General features: G+C 41.6%; 1 protein-coding gene across 2 annotated transcripts in view; it reads left to right on the top strand.

The window, feature by feature from the left end:
• The window catches only part of TPH2 (tryptophan hydroxylase 2), an 84,873-nt gene that overhangs the window by 49,761 nt on the left and 18,318 nt on the right, over positions 1-16,794 (top strand). Inside the window, exons 10-11 of one of the 2 annotated variants that reach the window (XM_027889088.1) lie at positions 274-407; positions 497-1,442. In XM_027889088.1, the coding sequence (XP_027744889.1) occupies positions 274-407; positions 497-671 (309 nt within the window). In that variant the 3' untranslated portion in view covers positions 672-1,442. Of the gene's footprint in view, positions 1-273; positions 408-496; positions 1,443-16,794 lie in introns of those variants that run through there. The other variant, XM_027889089.1, reaches the window with a different exon arrangement.

A 16,794-nucleotide genomic window follows, 5' to 3' on the forward strand; every position in this document is an offset into this window, starting at 1 on the left:
TCTTTATGTTTTCATGGCAGGTGCATTTCTAATCTCCTCTTTATTATTTCATTATTAGGGGAAAAAAATTCTTCCATAGTGAGAGTTTTTTTAAGTAGCAAATTCACCATGTTCACTGTTCAAACTGAAAAAAACATTGTATGCAAAATAAGAGGGGCTACCAGCTCATGGGAAACAGCACAGTGGTATAAAAGCTGTGTATATGAACAATTGTATGTAGACACACAGCAGTATCAAAACACAGTTTAACAGGTCCTGTGGTATATTTTGCAGCATGCTCTCTCTGACAAGGCCAATGTGAAAGCATTCGATCCAAAGACAACCTGTTTGCAAGAATGCCTTATCACTACTTTCCAGGAGGCTTACTTTGTTTCAGAAAGTTTTGAAGAAGCCAAAGAAAAGATGAGGTAAATTATTTCCCCTGACTCAAAAATCTAAATGTCTCTTCTTTAGTGGTTGAAAAAAAAAATTATGTTAATGTTCTTTTTTGTTTCAGGGACTTTGCCAAATCAATCAATCGTCCCTTCTCTGTGTATTTCAATCCGTATACGCAAAGCATTGAGATTCTGAAGGATACCAGGAGTATAGAAAATGTTGTCCAGGACCTCCGCAGTGATCTGAATACTGTATGTGATGCTTTAAGTAAAATGAACAGATATTTAGGGATTTGATATGTCTGGCACTGATCTGCTGTCAGTTGCTCTTTCTGTAGCCAGTTAGGTCACATGAGATGGCTGACTTCTCTAACCCATCAGTTTTCCCTCTACAGCTTGGCCTGTGTCTTGCATCGTTGTGTACCTCTGTCTAGATATAATGTGCAGACAAACCAAGGCAATGCTAGTTTGTAAATGCCACATGGAAGAATGTGGCAGAATACAATCATCAATTCCTCAAATCAGTGCCATGTACAAGTATATAGTTAAAAATTTATCTGGCAATGGTTTTTTTCCATAAGATGATTCACTTCAGTGTTTAAGAAATGATGTTGCAGATTTCAGTAAGTCTGAGTTTATTTCTTTATAATGCCTTTCCTTCCATAAGAATCCAGAAAAAATTATTTGTGACACTTTCATTTTCTTTGTGAGAGAATCTGTATTTCTTTCTGTAGTGGTAAAGACACAGTTTTGTCTGTATATCTGTAACAGAACTAAGTGTCTCTTGTGACTGAACAATACAATTTGTATACCAGTGCTGAGATCAGGAAGGCTGTGTACTGGTACTAAAAGGTCTCAGAGATTACACATTATGAGAATTCTCAACTGACAAAAGTTCAATGTGTCTGAGTAATTGCAACACAATAAAAAAGAAATCTCTGACAATTCACGTAGAAAGATAGTTCTGATTCACACTCACTACCTGTGACAGTCCTGAGCGTGCTTCCTCTGTGAGTGCTATCTGGGAATAAGATAATTCCACAAGCCCTTCTACATCACTGTGTGCCTTGTGCATTCCCTTGTGTTTTGAACGTACTCCTCTTGCATTTCATGCATAATTTGCTTTTCCTCATTATTCCCCATTCAACCTTGACTTTTTCATGCATGACTGGGTCTATGCTGTGTTAGTATCAGAACGTATAAAATGGTGAATATGGAAGTTGTTATTTAATTATAGCCAGAATGATTTTCAGTTAGTAGAATACTTATGGAGTGATTAAATCATGGAGACACCCAAGCTGCCTTGCTTGTATCGGATGGATGCAGGTAATACCTGAGGTAATAAACTCTAAGTTGTCAAGCTCTGACAGATGTACAAGCTCTGTCTGGGGAGCACAGTGCAAAAATATTTGAGCCAGCTCTTATCTGGAAGCAATAATTATGCATGTCTTTCCTTTGTCTGGGTTATTCTCTTCTCCTATTAGCCAAGATAATGGAGAATTGACTATACTGTATGGACCCCTCTTAATGGAAACCATATGGCTTATGCGGATTATGTCAATATGGGTGAAAGTGTCATGGCTTGTCTACATATATGGAAAATAGGTATCTATTGAAGCTGCTCTCCCAGATGAAAGAGTCATGCAGAGACTCTTAAGTGTTGCTAGCAATTTCAGCATAAAAAGAGCACCACTTGATAGTGCCAGCATATCCTTAAATAAGAGGCAATCTCTAAGGATAATTTTCACAGAGAAATCTTCCACCTCCTCAGAGATAACTAAGAGATAACAGAAAAGGTACTTTTCTCTGGATGGTCCCTGCTGCATTCTAATGCTGCTGTTAATAGGGTGTGAAAAAAACCTAGTTTTAGATTTAACTGTGACTGCCATTGGTACAAATGAAGAACTGTTGGATTATCCCATGGGGATCAGCGTGCCAAAGGAGTTTTTAACCTCCCAACGTTAGTGCTGACTGTTTGCTAGCACTTACCACAGAGGAATTGCTGGCAACCTTAGCAGGAAAGTTTCTGCCTCTTTCCTCACGTAAAATCTGATGAATCCCTTGTAGCCCTTTCTGGAGAAAATGGACTGTACTGAGATTTGCTTTAACTGGTCTGGAAAAATCATTGTGCAAGAAATAATAGATCTTATTTGGTTCAAGAACTGACAAAGTGTTGTTGCTTGCTTAAGTAAAATAAAGCCACAAAGTTACTGAGGCTTTCCCTTGAATCAGAATTATGCAGGAAAACTTTAAATACTTATAATATCTGGATTTGTACTTGACTTTTCTGAATAGCTTAAAGTATTCAACAGCAGTAAAACAATAGAAGCATATCTTTGTTTTGTTTCGTGCTGTTAGCAAGTAAATCTTATTACGGATTAGGGAGAAACCCTTGAAATCCAATAGTCATTTTAGGACTAATGATGGCAAGGAAACTGTCTACAGTGAAGATATAATGTCAATGAAACAGAACATTGTCAAAGGATAATGGGCTCCCGCTGCTAGATATATGCTTAATCCAATGATTTTATTTCTATTATACAACATGATTAAAAATAAATTAACTATAATGGGATAAGGAATAACAGTGATTTAGAGAGACAATCACTCATTGTTCTTACATAGCAAAGTGGCCTTCTTACAGGCTGCAGAGCAAACTGGTTTTGGGCTTCAGCCAGTCAGGAGTCAGGACTGGGAAGGAATGCTTTAAAAAGTGCACTGTTGCACTTTTATGAATCAAATAGTTCCAGTTTAGCTGAAATTCTTCTCTGCAGTTTTTATTAGCAAATTAAGATCAGCCATACAGCAATCTCCTTGGATGACAAGCTCATTTAGCCATAATGAGGGAATTATTGACAGTTATCAAATTACACTAACATTTCATTTAGAATAGGCCATATTTATCTAAGGTGCTTGTTTAGCTTTAGTGAGCAGGACTCTGGAAATTGGACTTCTGGCTTAGTCTCATTTATTTCCTGTGTAATTCTGAACTGATGCTTTATGGGTCTGAGATATATGCACTTGCTTTGCCTGCACTGGCTAAATGGGCCCAAGCTTAATGAATGTAAAGCATTGCAGTGTTTACCACCATGCAAAGTCTAAAATGAAAAACAACACTCTGAGACATGGCAGCAAATACAAATACCAAGTTTCATTTGCCAACCGAGACATGGTTCATGCATTTCATTTAATTTGCTCAGTAAAGGGGGTGGAATGGGGAAGGTGTTACACAATATATTGTGTTTTCCCTCTCCACTCTTCAAGACCTATTGGGAATCCTGTTTTAAGTTTGGCCCTAAAATGCACTTTCGTGAAATAAGGTGTATTTTCCTTTCTTCTTGTTACGATATCCTAATGTGATGGAGAAAATTCCAGAAACTTACTGTACTGTAGTGTGTATTTGCTGATGCACTGTAGTGAATTACAGAAAAAAGTTTCACGTCTTTGAAAGGACAGCCTGGCTCAGAGAGCTAAAGCTGCCGAAGGCTTTCACCTACAGGCTGCTGGTACAAGTCCAGCCCAGTCAGCAGTTACTGAAAGCTATCACCAGCCAGCAGCAGCCTGGGCTCTGTGTGATGAATTGGGAAACTGTGATTGCTTAGTTTGGAGTAGAGGAGACTGAGCGGAGGCATGATAGCCTTTATCAAACACATAGAAATAGCTGCAAAATGGAAGGGACAGGCTGTTCTCCAGCCTCAAGAAGTAATGGACTTAAGTTGCAGGAAAGGAACATTAGGTTATGTAACAGCAAAACGTGAGGGATAGATTGCCTGGGGAGACAGCAGAGCCTCCATAATTTTTTAAGTCAACAGGGTTAGGCTCCTGTCTCTCAGGAAAGATGCTGGCACAGTCAGTCTCATCTTGAGGCCAGAGGAAAGGCAATATGACATCTTGAAGTCCCTTAGAGCAGCAACCAGGAAAAGGCTTCAGATGGCTCGTAATAGCAGTAATGGTCAACAGCCACCACTGTAGAGCATTTATATGTCACCTGCACTTCTGCCTCCTCCTTCAGTGTTTGACTAACCCTAAAGGATGGTTCTTCATCTTTCCATCTTCTCTTAGAGAATGAGTAGAATGCGTGGTCAGAGTGTAGCCCTAAATACCGACTATGGTGTTCTATTTTAAGTTCATCAGCCATTTGAGGGAGCTGTCTGTGTGATTCACCTGCTAGTTACAGCCACTCAATCAGAAGACTGAGGTGCAATTGGCATTTGTGGTTTTTACAAACAAGGTTTTTTCAACTTGATAAACAAAGTAGAAATGCGCATTTCATCCTATCTGTGCCTGCATTTGGGCTGTCAGGAAGACTGTGCTTCCTTGGACAATTTAAAGAACCTGGAGCTTTTTCAAGCTGCTGAACTTGAGTGCTCCAGTCAGACATAAACCTTGTATCTTGGTGAAATCTGAGCACAGAACAGCCTATTCTCCCTAAATATCCTGATTTCCAAGGAAAAGAAACCCACTGGTATAGTCCAGAAGGGAACTTTGGTTTAGGTGCAAGTTCCCAGGGAACTTGGGGACTGCACCTGCTGTCCAGCCTGGTTTCACTTTAAGGGCCAGGTTTTGACCCTTAGGATTAATGCAATGGTCTTCCTCTCAGGGAATCCCCTTTCCCAATCTCGAAACTTCTCTTCTTGTTTCATCTGTCAGTCTATCGCTTTTTAGAAGTATGACAGCTTCCCTTTTATCTCAGTAGGAACCATAATTATATTTCCAAATAATTTGTGAAGAGAGTAATTCTGCTACTGTTATATAATGGCTATGCTCCGTGGTATTGATCACTCCAGTTTGGGAAATGTTTCACAGACAAATTCTCACCTTCTCAGTAAAGAGTTGGACAACAATGACTGATTCCTCTTACGGGTTTCAAAGTATGTCTGAGATAGGGCGTGAAGAGAAAAGTTCTGGTTATACTAGGAAATATTTATTAGAAATTAGTCCCTCTAGTGACATAGTGAAGGTTGTAGAGATGTCCTTGGCATCCTTAGTGGCAATTTCCTGTAAGTTAACTGAGCTTGAAGAGTAAACAGTGTTCTCAGATGAAATGCTGTATGAAACCTCTGTTATTTCATTTTGCATCTGGTCCTAGAGAAAAGGTAAGTAAACACAAAACAACCAGGATTCAGTGATGTCTATTCAAAACAACTACATTTAGTTTAAAAAGGCCCTCCAGCGTCTCAGAGTAAGAATTCATATTTCTTTGCCAACAGCTGAGATAAGGTAAGACTAAAAATAAGTGTTGGCATCTTCTTGGAATTTGGCCCGGAGTGGACTATTCAGGTGGAATAAGTGTGAAATGGTTACATAGTCACATACTTTAAAATGCAAGTGGGTGATGGATATTCTGGTGGACATATTTTTAATGTAGTCAGAAATCTCAAATGTCCAGGAAAAATAATGGAGAAGAAGCCGCCATTGCCACACTCCATCTTTGGAGGTAAGGAGTTGGGTTTGTGAAGCAGTAGGAGTTGGATTTCAGTCCGTGTTAAACTGGCACATGACCTGAAAGACAACCCAAATACGCCTACATTGTCTGCTTCTGTGAGAGTTTCAGTGTGAATACAGTCCTGATAACAGAGCAGCTATAAAGCACTCTATAGCCAAGCAGCCCTGCTCCCCCACAGGAGAAAAAGTGGGTGATTTGAGACCAACAAGACACAAGTAAAATCACTTTTATTTCCTATTAAAACTTTCAGAATATGGTACTATTTCATTTTTTCATAATGGTTGCAAAGAGACATATTAATTATGGAATGGTTGATGCTCTTAGCATTGTCTGCCTCCAGGTTTTCTAGTTGTCTAGTTGTCACTAGAATCGCTCCTTGCAGTGATTTGCAAACCTCAGAGATACAAATAAGGCCAGGTAATGGTAAATGAGTTTAAGGTTATACACACAGTGGTTTTGCCACTCTAGCAGAATTTGTCAGGAGGATCAATCTGAGTTCCCTTTTAATGATCACCCCTGATAGATCACTTGCCCGTAGAGTTATGAAAAAGCAAATGTCTCTCATCAAATGGGAACCACGGAGTCAAAATCTCAACTTCTGCAAAACCAGCACATGTTCCAAGAGGTGTTTTAGTGCCAGTGCCAGTCAGTTCAATTAGAAGTAGCTTGAAATAAATTTCATAGTTGCTGGACTGAAAGGCTAAATTTTACCTGCAGGTCTCAACCCAGCCACTGTTTTCTGAAATAGATCCATGTCTGCAGGAGCAGGAGCTAGAGTCATAAGTCAGGCATGCAATGCCTGCTCCTTATTTCATTTGCAGGCATTTTTTAAAAGAAAATTTTATCTCCAGAATAAAAATGCAGTGTGCAGATGATGGGGAGGCAACATGGTCTGCTCTTGTCTGAGGTCTCATTCATTGCTCCCTTCCAGTGCTGGTCAGTACAGTTCATGCCTCCAAGGGAAGACTCTTGGTCCATGCTAATTGACGGGCAGAAGTTACAAAGCCACCTGAGTCCCAGAGAAGAGCTCCCACTCCAAGCTGCTCCTGTGGTCTCAGATAGCCACTGTTTGTCTTCCTGTCACTTTAAGAGCAACTCCTCTGTCTGTCTAGCAGGATCAATTAACACATGCTGTCATATGTGCAGGAAAAGTAGTAAAGAGAAGCTGAGAAGTGCCAAGAATTTTATTTCATAGATCTCCTTTTTCGAATCTTTTCTTCTGAAACTTGTCTTCTGCTTTAAAAAAAAAAAAAAAAAAAAGGCAAAATAGAGGCCTGTGAGCACCATCCTTCAATGCTTCCCTCCCACTGCAGTCCTCCTGCAGAACCTCTGCTGTGCAGAGGTGGGCAGCCTTGTGCAGGTCTGCACTGAGTACAGTGTGGTAGTGTACAGGTCTGTCTGAGGTGGTAAGCCCAGCCTCATTGCTGGAGTGAAGCCCTCCAGAACAGTCAGGGCTCTCGGTGCCAGTACAATCCTCCTTGCCCCATTTCAGGGGAGAATTACTTTAAATAGCTTGTTTAGCAAGCCTAACACTTGAGACTATTAAAAATGTCAGTGGCTCCCCCAGACTTACAAGGAAAGGGCACTGTGTGGTACCTGTAGGCAAGTATTGATTTTCTTATCATAATGTCAGCACAAAATCTGGCACGCACATGACATGGGGTTCTTGTGAATTCAGTTGTGTTACACCATCTCTCAAAAAGCTCAGGAGAAACAAAAGATCGTCTGTTTGCAGAGGGATGGGCATAGGAGCCTCTATATATTCTCTTTTTTCCTGCCATTACCTTATTTCCAAGGGGGAGGAAGAGCACTGTATGCATGAATGCTATGTAAAAGCTGGTGCATTTGCACTGAGCAATAGCTTGGTTTGTCGCAGTTGGGAATGAAAACGTGGTTAGAGGGAGCGAATTAAACCTCAAATGTAACGCTTCTGGTTTGCAGAAGGGAGAGGGGAAGTGCTAAGTGAATATAGGAAATTGCAGCATTATGCGTTGTAAGAGCAATTCTTTCCGTCCTTGTAGCTAATGGACTGAACAGAAAGTGAACAATTTATTTCATACAGTGATTCACCAACACTCTGACAGGGTTTCCAATTCTGAGCTCAGTTTCATGTTCACCTCCCTGTTTACTAGAGAAATAGTACAATTATCTGTCTACCTCTTACATTTTATAAACAGGCAAGGCTGCGGTATCAGGAAAGAATAAAAATAACTGTATAAATCCTGGATGTTTAAGGCTGGAAGGAAGGGAAATGAAGCAGGTGTTATCTTTCCTGCAGTCTATTGGAACATTCCTCTAAAAGTAAACTCCCAGGGAAAAGAGGTCCAAAAGAAAAATGCTAATGGAACTCGGTTTTCAATTTCTATTTAATGTTTCCCCCATACAGGTTTGTGAAAGGAAATCACAAAAAACTTCTCATTTGAGTCCACTTGTCAAACTGTCAATAGTAAAGTAGCCAGAACTGTTACAGCTGAATTGGTCACATAAAACTCTAGTGAAAAAAGGATGCTTCTCCCAGAGGAGTTTGGTAAATGTGCTAAGCTGCTTTAAAAGACAGGATGATATTTTTCTGCCTTTAACCCCAGTTTTATTGAGAACAGAAATCACTAGGACTACGAGGAGTTTCAGTTTTTAAACTGGAAATGTTTGTGAGCCAGTCCTGACAGTACATATCTCTTGCTCTTGGGAACAGTGAGTTTGAATGGAACAGCCTCCCAGAAAAGTGTAATTAGTTGCTTGTTAAGTTTGATTATTTCTGATATATTAGTGTTTATCAGGGTTATTTGGAAGGAGATTCTGGACAAATATATTGTAAAAGGAAAATAAATCCCTGTCCCAAGTTATAAATTCTGTAGAACTTTTAGAAAACAGAATCAGTGGGTTCAGTGGAAGAAGGTTATGGCTATAAAGATGGATGTGAAAGCTATTAATAAGGGTAACAAGCCAAACAGTCCAGGATTTAGGAGTCTTATTTCTAACTGCATAGGTAAAATGGAAAAAAAAATAGAGGTCAGTAGCAACAATTACCTATTGCAGCCCCTTCTGCTAATGGTGACGAGATTGTCACTTTATGGAAGAACCTGAGACTACTCCTTATGCTTATCATGAAATATGAGTATAAAGTTGATGCTCAAAATGCTGTTAGTCTGAGAGCCACTTAAATTGATGGCAGCAGCAGCAGCAGTTGTCAGTGGGGGTGCTGAAATCTGGGATCTGGCTGAGGAGGTAGCGTGGGCAGTGGAGGCGACCTGTCGTTGTTGGGAACAGCATCCACCTGTGGCTTCATAGCACCTGAAGAACATGAATTTCATAGCACCATTTTGCATGTTGTTCCTGGAGACCCAAGGGGGGAGCTCTTCAGGGCAGGGGGAAAGTACCTGCTTTTTTCCTATAGATATAATGGAAAAAGGATAGAAGGTCCTACATGACTTTTGTTGGGGATTATCAATAACAGAAGAGTTGTTACCTAATCTTAGCCTATTAAGGAAAAGAATATTTATTAAAAACATTCTTATAAATCCTTTAAAATTCTGTCTAAGTCCTAAGCTATCAGTACCTCTGTCCAAGCACAAGAGGAGAATCCTCAGTTCCAGGGCTGCTTCCCTCAATGACACTGGGATAGAGGTGCTGGGTTAAAAGTGTGCTGAGTCTCTGGGTAATTTTACTGCTGCCCTTTCTGGAAGCAGTGGGTACTGGACCTGGGTTTGCTGGGCAAGCCAGCAATGCTGGCTTCATGGATGGAATTTGCAGTGGTACAATTAATCTGCTCCCTGTAAAACAGAGAAATGCAGCATTCTCTTTGGATTATAGGACAACAGGGACAAGTGAGTTTTATGAGGTGTTTACTACATGATGGAAAGAAACATAATCTGTGAGTGCTTTTTCCTGTGAAGTTAGTCCTGGGTAGTTCCTGCAAATGTAGCATTACTAGGTGCCTCCATTCAGTTGGATGGCTCTTGCTCCATATCTTTCTGACTGTAGCAAGTTCTAGGCAAACCTTGGCAGTGGTCTGAATTTAAGTGAAATCTGCCATTTTGTTAGCTCTGAAATAAGTCACGTAGCAGGAGGAGGAGAAAATCTGTGCAGAGAGTTACCATGCTGGGGGGATCCTTGGCAATAACTCTTTGAGCTAAGCAGTATAGATCATGTTGGCTCCAGGGCTGTCTGGGCAGAATTTGCACAAAACTGTTGCTGTGACTAAGGAGCTACAGCAGATTTCTCTGGTTTCCCTTAAATTCTTGAGTTTTTGCTTTCTACTGGTGTCAGGGTTTGATTCAGCCACTGTCTCTCCGGACAGTCCTTGCCTGCATTCTCCACGAGAAATGCCGTGGTTTTCCTCTGGGTCAGTTTGCTTTCACACCCCCCACACAATTACTATTAGTTGAGAGAAGGTTTATGCAGACAAAAGAGACTGGAATTGGGGAAAATAGTATGAACATTTATTACTAGTAAAATAAAAACTACTAAAGAATTATATCTACAACAATTCTACTGAAGTAAAAGTGCTATGTATTTGCAGAAAATACTTCTCCCCCCTTTTTATCGGTCCAAGGAGAAGCAGTTTCTTTCTCCATTCTCCAAGCTCCAGGTCTCTTCAGTAACACTGTAGCACTCTTGTCGCAGCTGGAACTCTTTCTCTTTTTTCTCTTGCTGTGTTGGCCTCCAGGGCTGGGCCTACCCCCCTCCTGGGCTAAAACTGGAGGCTGGGGGTTGATCAGGCCCTGAAGGTTTTTTTTGCCATGGACTTGCAAGGGGACACTTGCCTACCATGGATCTTCACCATAGGGTTACAAGGGATAATGGCTTATGAGTCCACCCCTGTTTTCCTGTGGAGGTCCCTTCCCATGGGAGAACTGTCCTTGATAGACCTCTCCAACATGGGTCTAGCACGGATCCCACACATGGATCCCAACATCCCTACCCGAGCTGTTTTTTGCTCCAGCATAGGTTCTCTCAGGGTCACAAATCTCCAGCACCAGCAGCATGGATCTCTCACTCGGATCCCAAGCTTACCTGAGTCATCTGCTCCGGTGTAAGCCTCGTCCCTTCAGAGTCATAAATCTTCAACAGCACTCTGTCTTATCTCAGTCCTTTTCATGAAGTCTCGGCTTCCTCATGCAAATTACTCTAGTGTAGGCTCCTCCATGAGCAACATGGGGTCTCCTCACCCCAACAAACTTCTACAGGTGGCAGGAATTATTTTTTTTAGTCTTTTCCCTGCTGAAGGGAGAGAGCGAAAGCGGGGAGAGACAGGCCCCCTTCGCACTTTTCTTCTCTCTCCTCCGGCTGCCAGCTTTGACCTTGGTGGTCCCTTGTCTCTTTGCCAGAATTCTTCTGTTGTGGTTTCTGTCCAAATAGTCAGTCCTCTATAAAGTTGTTTTTCTTCACTCTCTTACAAGAGAGAAGGGGGGCTTCAGTGCTACACCTGCCCCTGGCCCAGGCCAGGGGAGGAGAGGCCCTCGGCCCACCTTAGGGCCAGCCGCCGCTCTTACGTGGCTGCTAATTTCAACCGCGCAACCAACCTTCTCTTTCGTTTTCTTAGATATGTAATTATCAAAGGCGTTACTGAGAGTTTTGATTGGCTTCTTGTCCGGAAATCCTCCTGGACAAAACCATTCTCCGCCCCAGGGGCTGGCTGGCTGGGCAAAACCATGACAACTGGGCATAGCATAAAGGAATGAAACCAGAAACTGGGAAAAAAAATGTGTCCCCTCTGTTGTTAAGAAACTGGTACCAACAGAAAACTTCCCTTTCCAACATCAGCAAGTTCAAGAGTGACTGCTCCACTTCCAGCCTCCCTGGCCCTCTCACCTCAGAAGTTGTTGGAGACAGCATTTGTTCACTGTGATTCCCGCTTGCAACCTTATTTTCAGTTGTCTGGAACACTAGAGCATGGTGAAAGATGACTTGTGTTTCCTTTTCAGAAGATGGCTTCATCTTTGGTACTGCAGAAAGAGCCTTTCTTTCTTGCAGATTGCTGAAAAATGTTTTTTGTTGAAATGTCAGTAAATCTACTTTCACACATTTGCCTAAGTGCTTCACTGTTGGACATTTCACAGTTGTGGGACCTGTAAAACCCTAAACAAAAACTAACCTATTCTGGTGTTTTTAAAAGATTAAAGCAAACAAGCAAGCTGATATTTTACTACCCTCTTTCCCTTCTGCGTTTAAATTGCCATTTGTCCTAATTAATCTTGTGTGGCTCCTCAGTTAAGCAATACAGTTTTTCAGTGTATGTATGTATGTACATGTAAATTAAAAAGAGGCCAGATTATTTTCCGAGCAGATTTTTCCGTGGTCCTCTGTATCGCAATTGCTGCCCAGGGTTCTGCAAAGCTGCACGTGTGCTTCTCATGCAGAAAACAGAGCAAACATAACGTAACTAACCCATATTGACTACCAGATGCCTCAAAGTGTTCAGGACTTGTAGTAAACTACTGTTTTCTTTGGTCTGTCTCCCCTCTGCCTTCTGATGCTTTTCCCTTTGATGCCCTGTGACCTCGCTGCAAATGCGATGCCTTCTGCTCAGTGCTCATGGACAGATGGACGATGGTGCCAGCGAGGGATCTCAGGAGTCAGTCCACTAGACTCTCGCTTGTCATTTCTCAGAAGAACGATTACTGCTTAGCTAAAGCTAATGGCTTCTGACAAGTGGTTAACTAGACTTAAAGAAATACTGTCTCTCTGAAATCAGAACCTTCTGATAGATATTTAAAACTTCACTTCTCTGCCAGATGCAAGGGTTAGTAACCATGCTTTGCCAGCTGATCACATCTCATAATTACAATTACTATCCTAGCCCAGGGAAAAGCTCAGTTCATTTGTCCAAGTATTGATTAACTGGTGCAGTCAAGATTACTTTACTTCACAGAGGAGGGATAACTATTAATAGTGTTACAGTTACAGCCCAGAAAATACAGTGATGAGGGGTTAGATTGGAACTTCAATAGATAAGAAGAGAGGCATTGTTTATATAATCCTGAAAAGCTTACAGCTTCTGTGGTAAAGGAGGCAATTAACCCTAGGGAATCACTGATGACAGGTTCATGTCCTTGCTCTGCGTGAAGGGGGCTCTCCTCCTGGGAGTCCTCAGAGGTCAGTCACCATCTTGGTGGCAAAGCTGAGAAAATCTTTGCCTGAATGACATCTCAGAGCTGATGCATGTGTGGAAAGTGTGAGGAGGCTGTATTTTGTTACTGTGAAATTATAAAATACAGCCATACCTGCGCAAAGGATGGGTGGCATTTTAGTTTATGCTCCCTGTCTGGTCAGGCAGGAGGGGGAAGGGTAGTCCATAGCATGAGGTGGCACCAGGAGATCCTTCTCTCTTCCTTCTCATGTGGATGAAAGAAGTCTTTTTTTTTTTTTTTTTAAACAAAGTTTTTCATGGAGCAATGTGATTTTGCAGAAGAAAGCAGCAACTTAGAGCTCATTACATTTATAGTTCTGGTGCTGGCTTATTCCTAAGAGTGAGCTGCAGCTTTGGTTAGAGTCTAACAGCCTCTTCAAGTCAGCAAAGAATTCTTGTGAAGATTCTCCCTCTGTGGACAAAGATCAGAATAATTTTCTTAGCATTTTGTGTGTCAGAGTCCAAAGTCCAAAGGCCAGGTCACTTTGTGCCAGGTCATACCCTTCACACTGAGGGTGTTGAAAATCTCTTGGTTTCCAGGAGCATCCAGAGACCCACAGATGGAACCTCATTGTCCTGAACTGCTGGAGGTGGTGAAGTAGGATTTTTAGCAAGGACATTTTATTGATGGAAAAATTATTATCTGAAGTCAGTAAGTTCATATGCTCAATCTCTTTGACCTCTTTATCTAGACTTCACCTAATTTCTAGGTTCTGTTCCAAAGTTAGTGTCAAAACACAGTCAGTGTTCATCGATCACATAGCACAAACGTGACTGTTCCTACTGAATAGCAATTGCCTATGGGCAGTGTGTCTGTGCTTGTATTCCCTCATACAGCCCACTCTTCCACACAGGTTGGTATTTTTAAATGTAAATTCATGCTAATCTCAGTCTCTATACATGTGGGCGTATTTCACCCATCTGATAAGGATCAAGGGACTTACCCCTTGCTACATACTTTATATTCAAACAACATGGGGTTAATTTGATGCCAGGAGAATAGCTTTTAATTCTCCTTCTCAAGGTATTAAACTACCAGCATTAACTTTCTATGCTCAGCTCTCGAGGTCTACAAGGAAATGGTGTGAGCAAATTTGATAGCAGGTATATTGGCATGTGAATGTAAATCAGGTAGGGAGTTGCAGGCAAAACGAATATCAGGTTAAGATGTGTGGTGATTTTCAAAGGGAAAAATTGAACCAAATTAAATTCAAGCTAATTTTTTTGTTCTCACTGTGTTGATGATTTGGGTGTTTGATCTGTATGCTGTGGGCGGATTGTTCGGAAATAGTAGGTCATGAGTTCTTTTGTTAATGAAAATGTGGAGGGCTCTCATGTCCCACTCTTAAATGTAAAATCTTTTTGCCAGGGTAGCTCTTACCATTAATTTGATTTATTTTTTGTCAGTTTTCCTTTCCTTCCTTCCTCCTTAAAGTCCTCCAAAAGGAGATTTGGATGCATAATCCAGTGGTGTCCTTTTTATTTACAGACTAAATGCTGAGTAGTGAAATGTAGATAAACAATAATCTGCCCAATTCACAAATACTGATTGCATGTCTCCCTTTTGCCGCTGCTTTCAGCATTACAAAAGCTTTGTTAGATTTTATGGGGTACTTATAGAAGTCAGGAGATTTCAGGGAATTCTACCTTTCTGTTTAAGCTGAGGGAAAGTATCTCAAAGCTTGGAGCCCTTTTCAGCAAAATCATTGCAAGCAGGTCCTGCCCTTTCTTAAATTGGGAAGGTGACAGCTTGAGCGCATTCTCTGAGTGCCACTGTGACAGTCTGATCACCTGGGGAGAGAAGTATCTTGCAGACAGGCAGATCCCAAGCCATTTTGGTAATTATAGGTGAAAACTAACAGCTTGCCACTGCAGATTCCTGAGTGCCCAAGGTGTGTGCTCACAGGAGGAGCCTCCCCAGTACAACTGCTGTATTCAGTGGTTCTGCAGCGGCTCGCGCCAGAAGCTCCCTGAGGAGAGCATCTTGTAAATAGAATAATTGGGAGATAATACATTACTGGACAGTAGTTTTGCAAGCTCCTGACCAGCTGGAGTAGAGAAACCCCATGCTAGCTAATGGAACTACATGATTGTCGGGTGCTGGCTGGGCAGCTAACCAGGCCTTTCAGTTGCAAACCAAAGTAATTCTCCTTCTATTCAAAGATTGTTTATAATGTTCCTTGATTGATTCTCCCAATAAAGTTTTCATCTTCCACCAGCCTAATCCTGCCTATTCTCCAGTTTTCATGAGGCAATGAAGTACCAATCTCATTAAGGAACAAAGAAGCACTTACTGTCACCTTAATGTCACCAGCACTGACATCAGGCTGTCAATTTTCTGTCCATTTAGGAGCTAATTAATGTGGCAGAATAGCTGTTTCTTCCACAGGTTTTTTCCTGAACTTAGGCATCAGTGTCAAAACAGAGGGTGTGAAAGTGTAGTTTAGATGAAGTGTAGACACCTAAGTCGAAAGGCATGAAAAGTGCTACCTGCTTTCCGATTTAAACTCTAAAGGTATTTGAATTCCGTAAGGACCTCAAGGCTCGACTGTGGCATTTCCTAGTGCCTAAATCTTGGGAAGAACCCAGAAGTGCCATTATTAGGACTAGAAAACTGCCTAAGTTCAAATGGGATTTCCATTCAGGCATGACCCTTAGCAAGTCTCCTGGAAGTCATGAACAAGTTGATTTGAACCAGGACTAATTTCACAAAATTAGGAATGTGTGATGTTTCCCTTTTAAAACTCAGGCAACTCCAAAATACAGGAACCATTTGGAAGCAGAATTGACCCAAGGCCTAAGAGGTTTTTCTGCCTGTAAAAAGAGAGCCCAACATTGCTCATCAACTGGACATCCCAGCCACCAATGCATGGTCCATCTCTGCCAAGATCTTGGGCTCTGTGCATTGAGAACTGGAGGGAGCGAAATGAAGCCTGGTGTTAGGACATAGTCACTTGAGTTTTACTTCTTCTCCTTTAGCTTAGCTATCACTGTTTAGAGTGAGTATTTCCTCCTAGAGGTACAGTGGGAATTTGAATTAGCATAAAAAGTCTTTCCCTGATTAAAAAATTAAAGAATTCTGGATGTTGTTTTAACTGCAATGTGTCCAAGGCTCAGCTATTTGACATGACTGCATCATAGAGTACCAAACCTAAGCCTCTGTTAAAACAAGCAAATTTCTGTTTTGTTTGCCAAGAGAATCTTCCTTCCCACAGTCTAATTAATGTTTGTCTGAGTCTTCAGACAGCCTTATCAGAAAAGGGTGACCCTTTCCACCTGATTCATCTCAGAGAAGTACCAACCTCACACTCCTTAGTTTCACTCAATGTCAACGTGTGCCACTTATATTGCTGAATGTTTTATCTGAAGGTTTGGAAGGGCATGCTAGGATATGCAGGGTTGGAAGAGCACAAGAAAGAGGAGTAATGACATAGCAAGGAAGAAAGCATCAGCTGTCCTCTGCATGTAGTTGTTGGATTGAGCCTCTCTGGTGACGGCAGAACAAACAGGAGCTGGAGCTCTGACCAGCTCACCAGTCACAACCTCTCTTGTGGGCAGCCCCTTCACATCTTGTACTGCTGCCAAAGGTAGAAATCTTGCCCCAACACCAGCTGAGATTGTCCCTCCTGCAAAGGGGGCTGTTTGCCTCTTGTCCTTCTGCTTTGTCCCACTCTTTCTGGTGTAATCTGAGCCATCACAGACACCCGTGTGAGTACCTGTATTGTGAACACCCTGAGTGCCGTTAACCAGAGATATTGGCATTGGTACTGACAACCCAGCAGCTCCACGAAGGCCCAAGTTTTCTGTCTTCCCTGTATCCAAAGAGCAGTCTGCTTTTGGCCATG

This window comes from Empidonax traillii, unplaced genomic scaffold, assembly GCF_003031625.1.
Source record: "Empidonax traillii isolate 1590-97213 ecotype Southwest subspecies unplaced genomic scaffold, ASM303162v1 scaffold252:size1141739, whole genome shotgun sequence".
Lineage (NCBI taxonomy): Eukaryota > Metazoa > Chordata > Aves > Passeriformes > Tyrannidae > Empidonax > Empidonax traillii.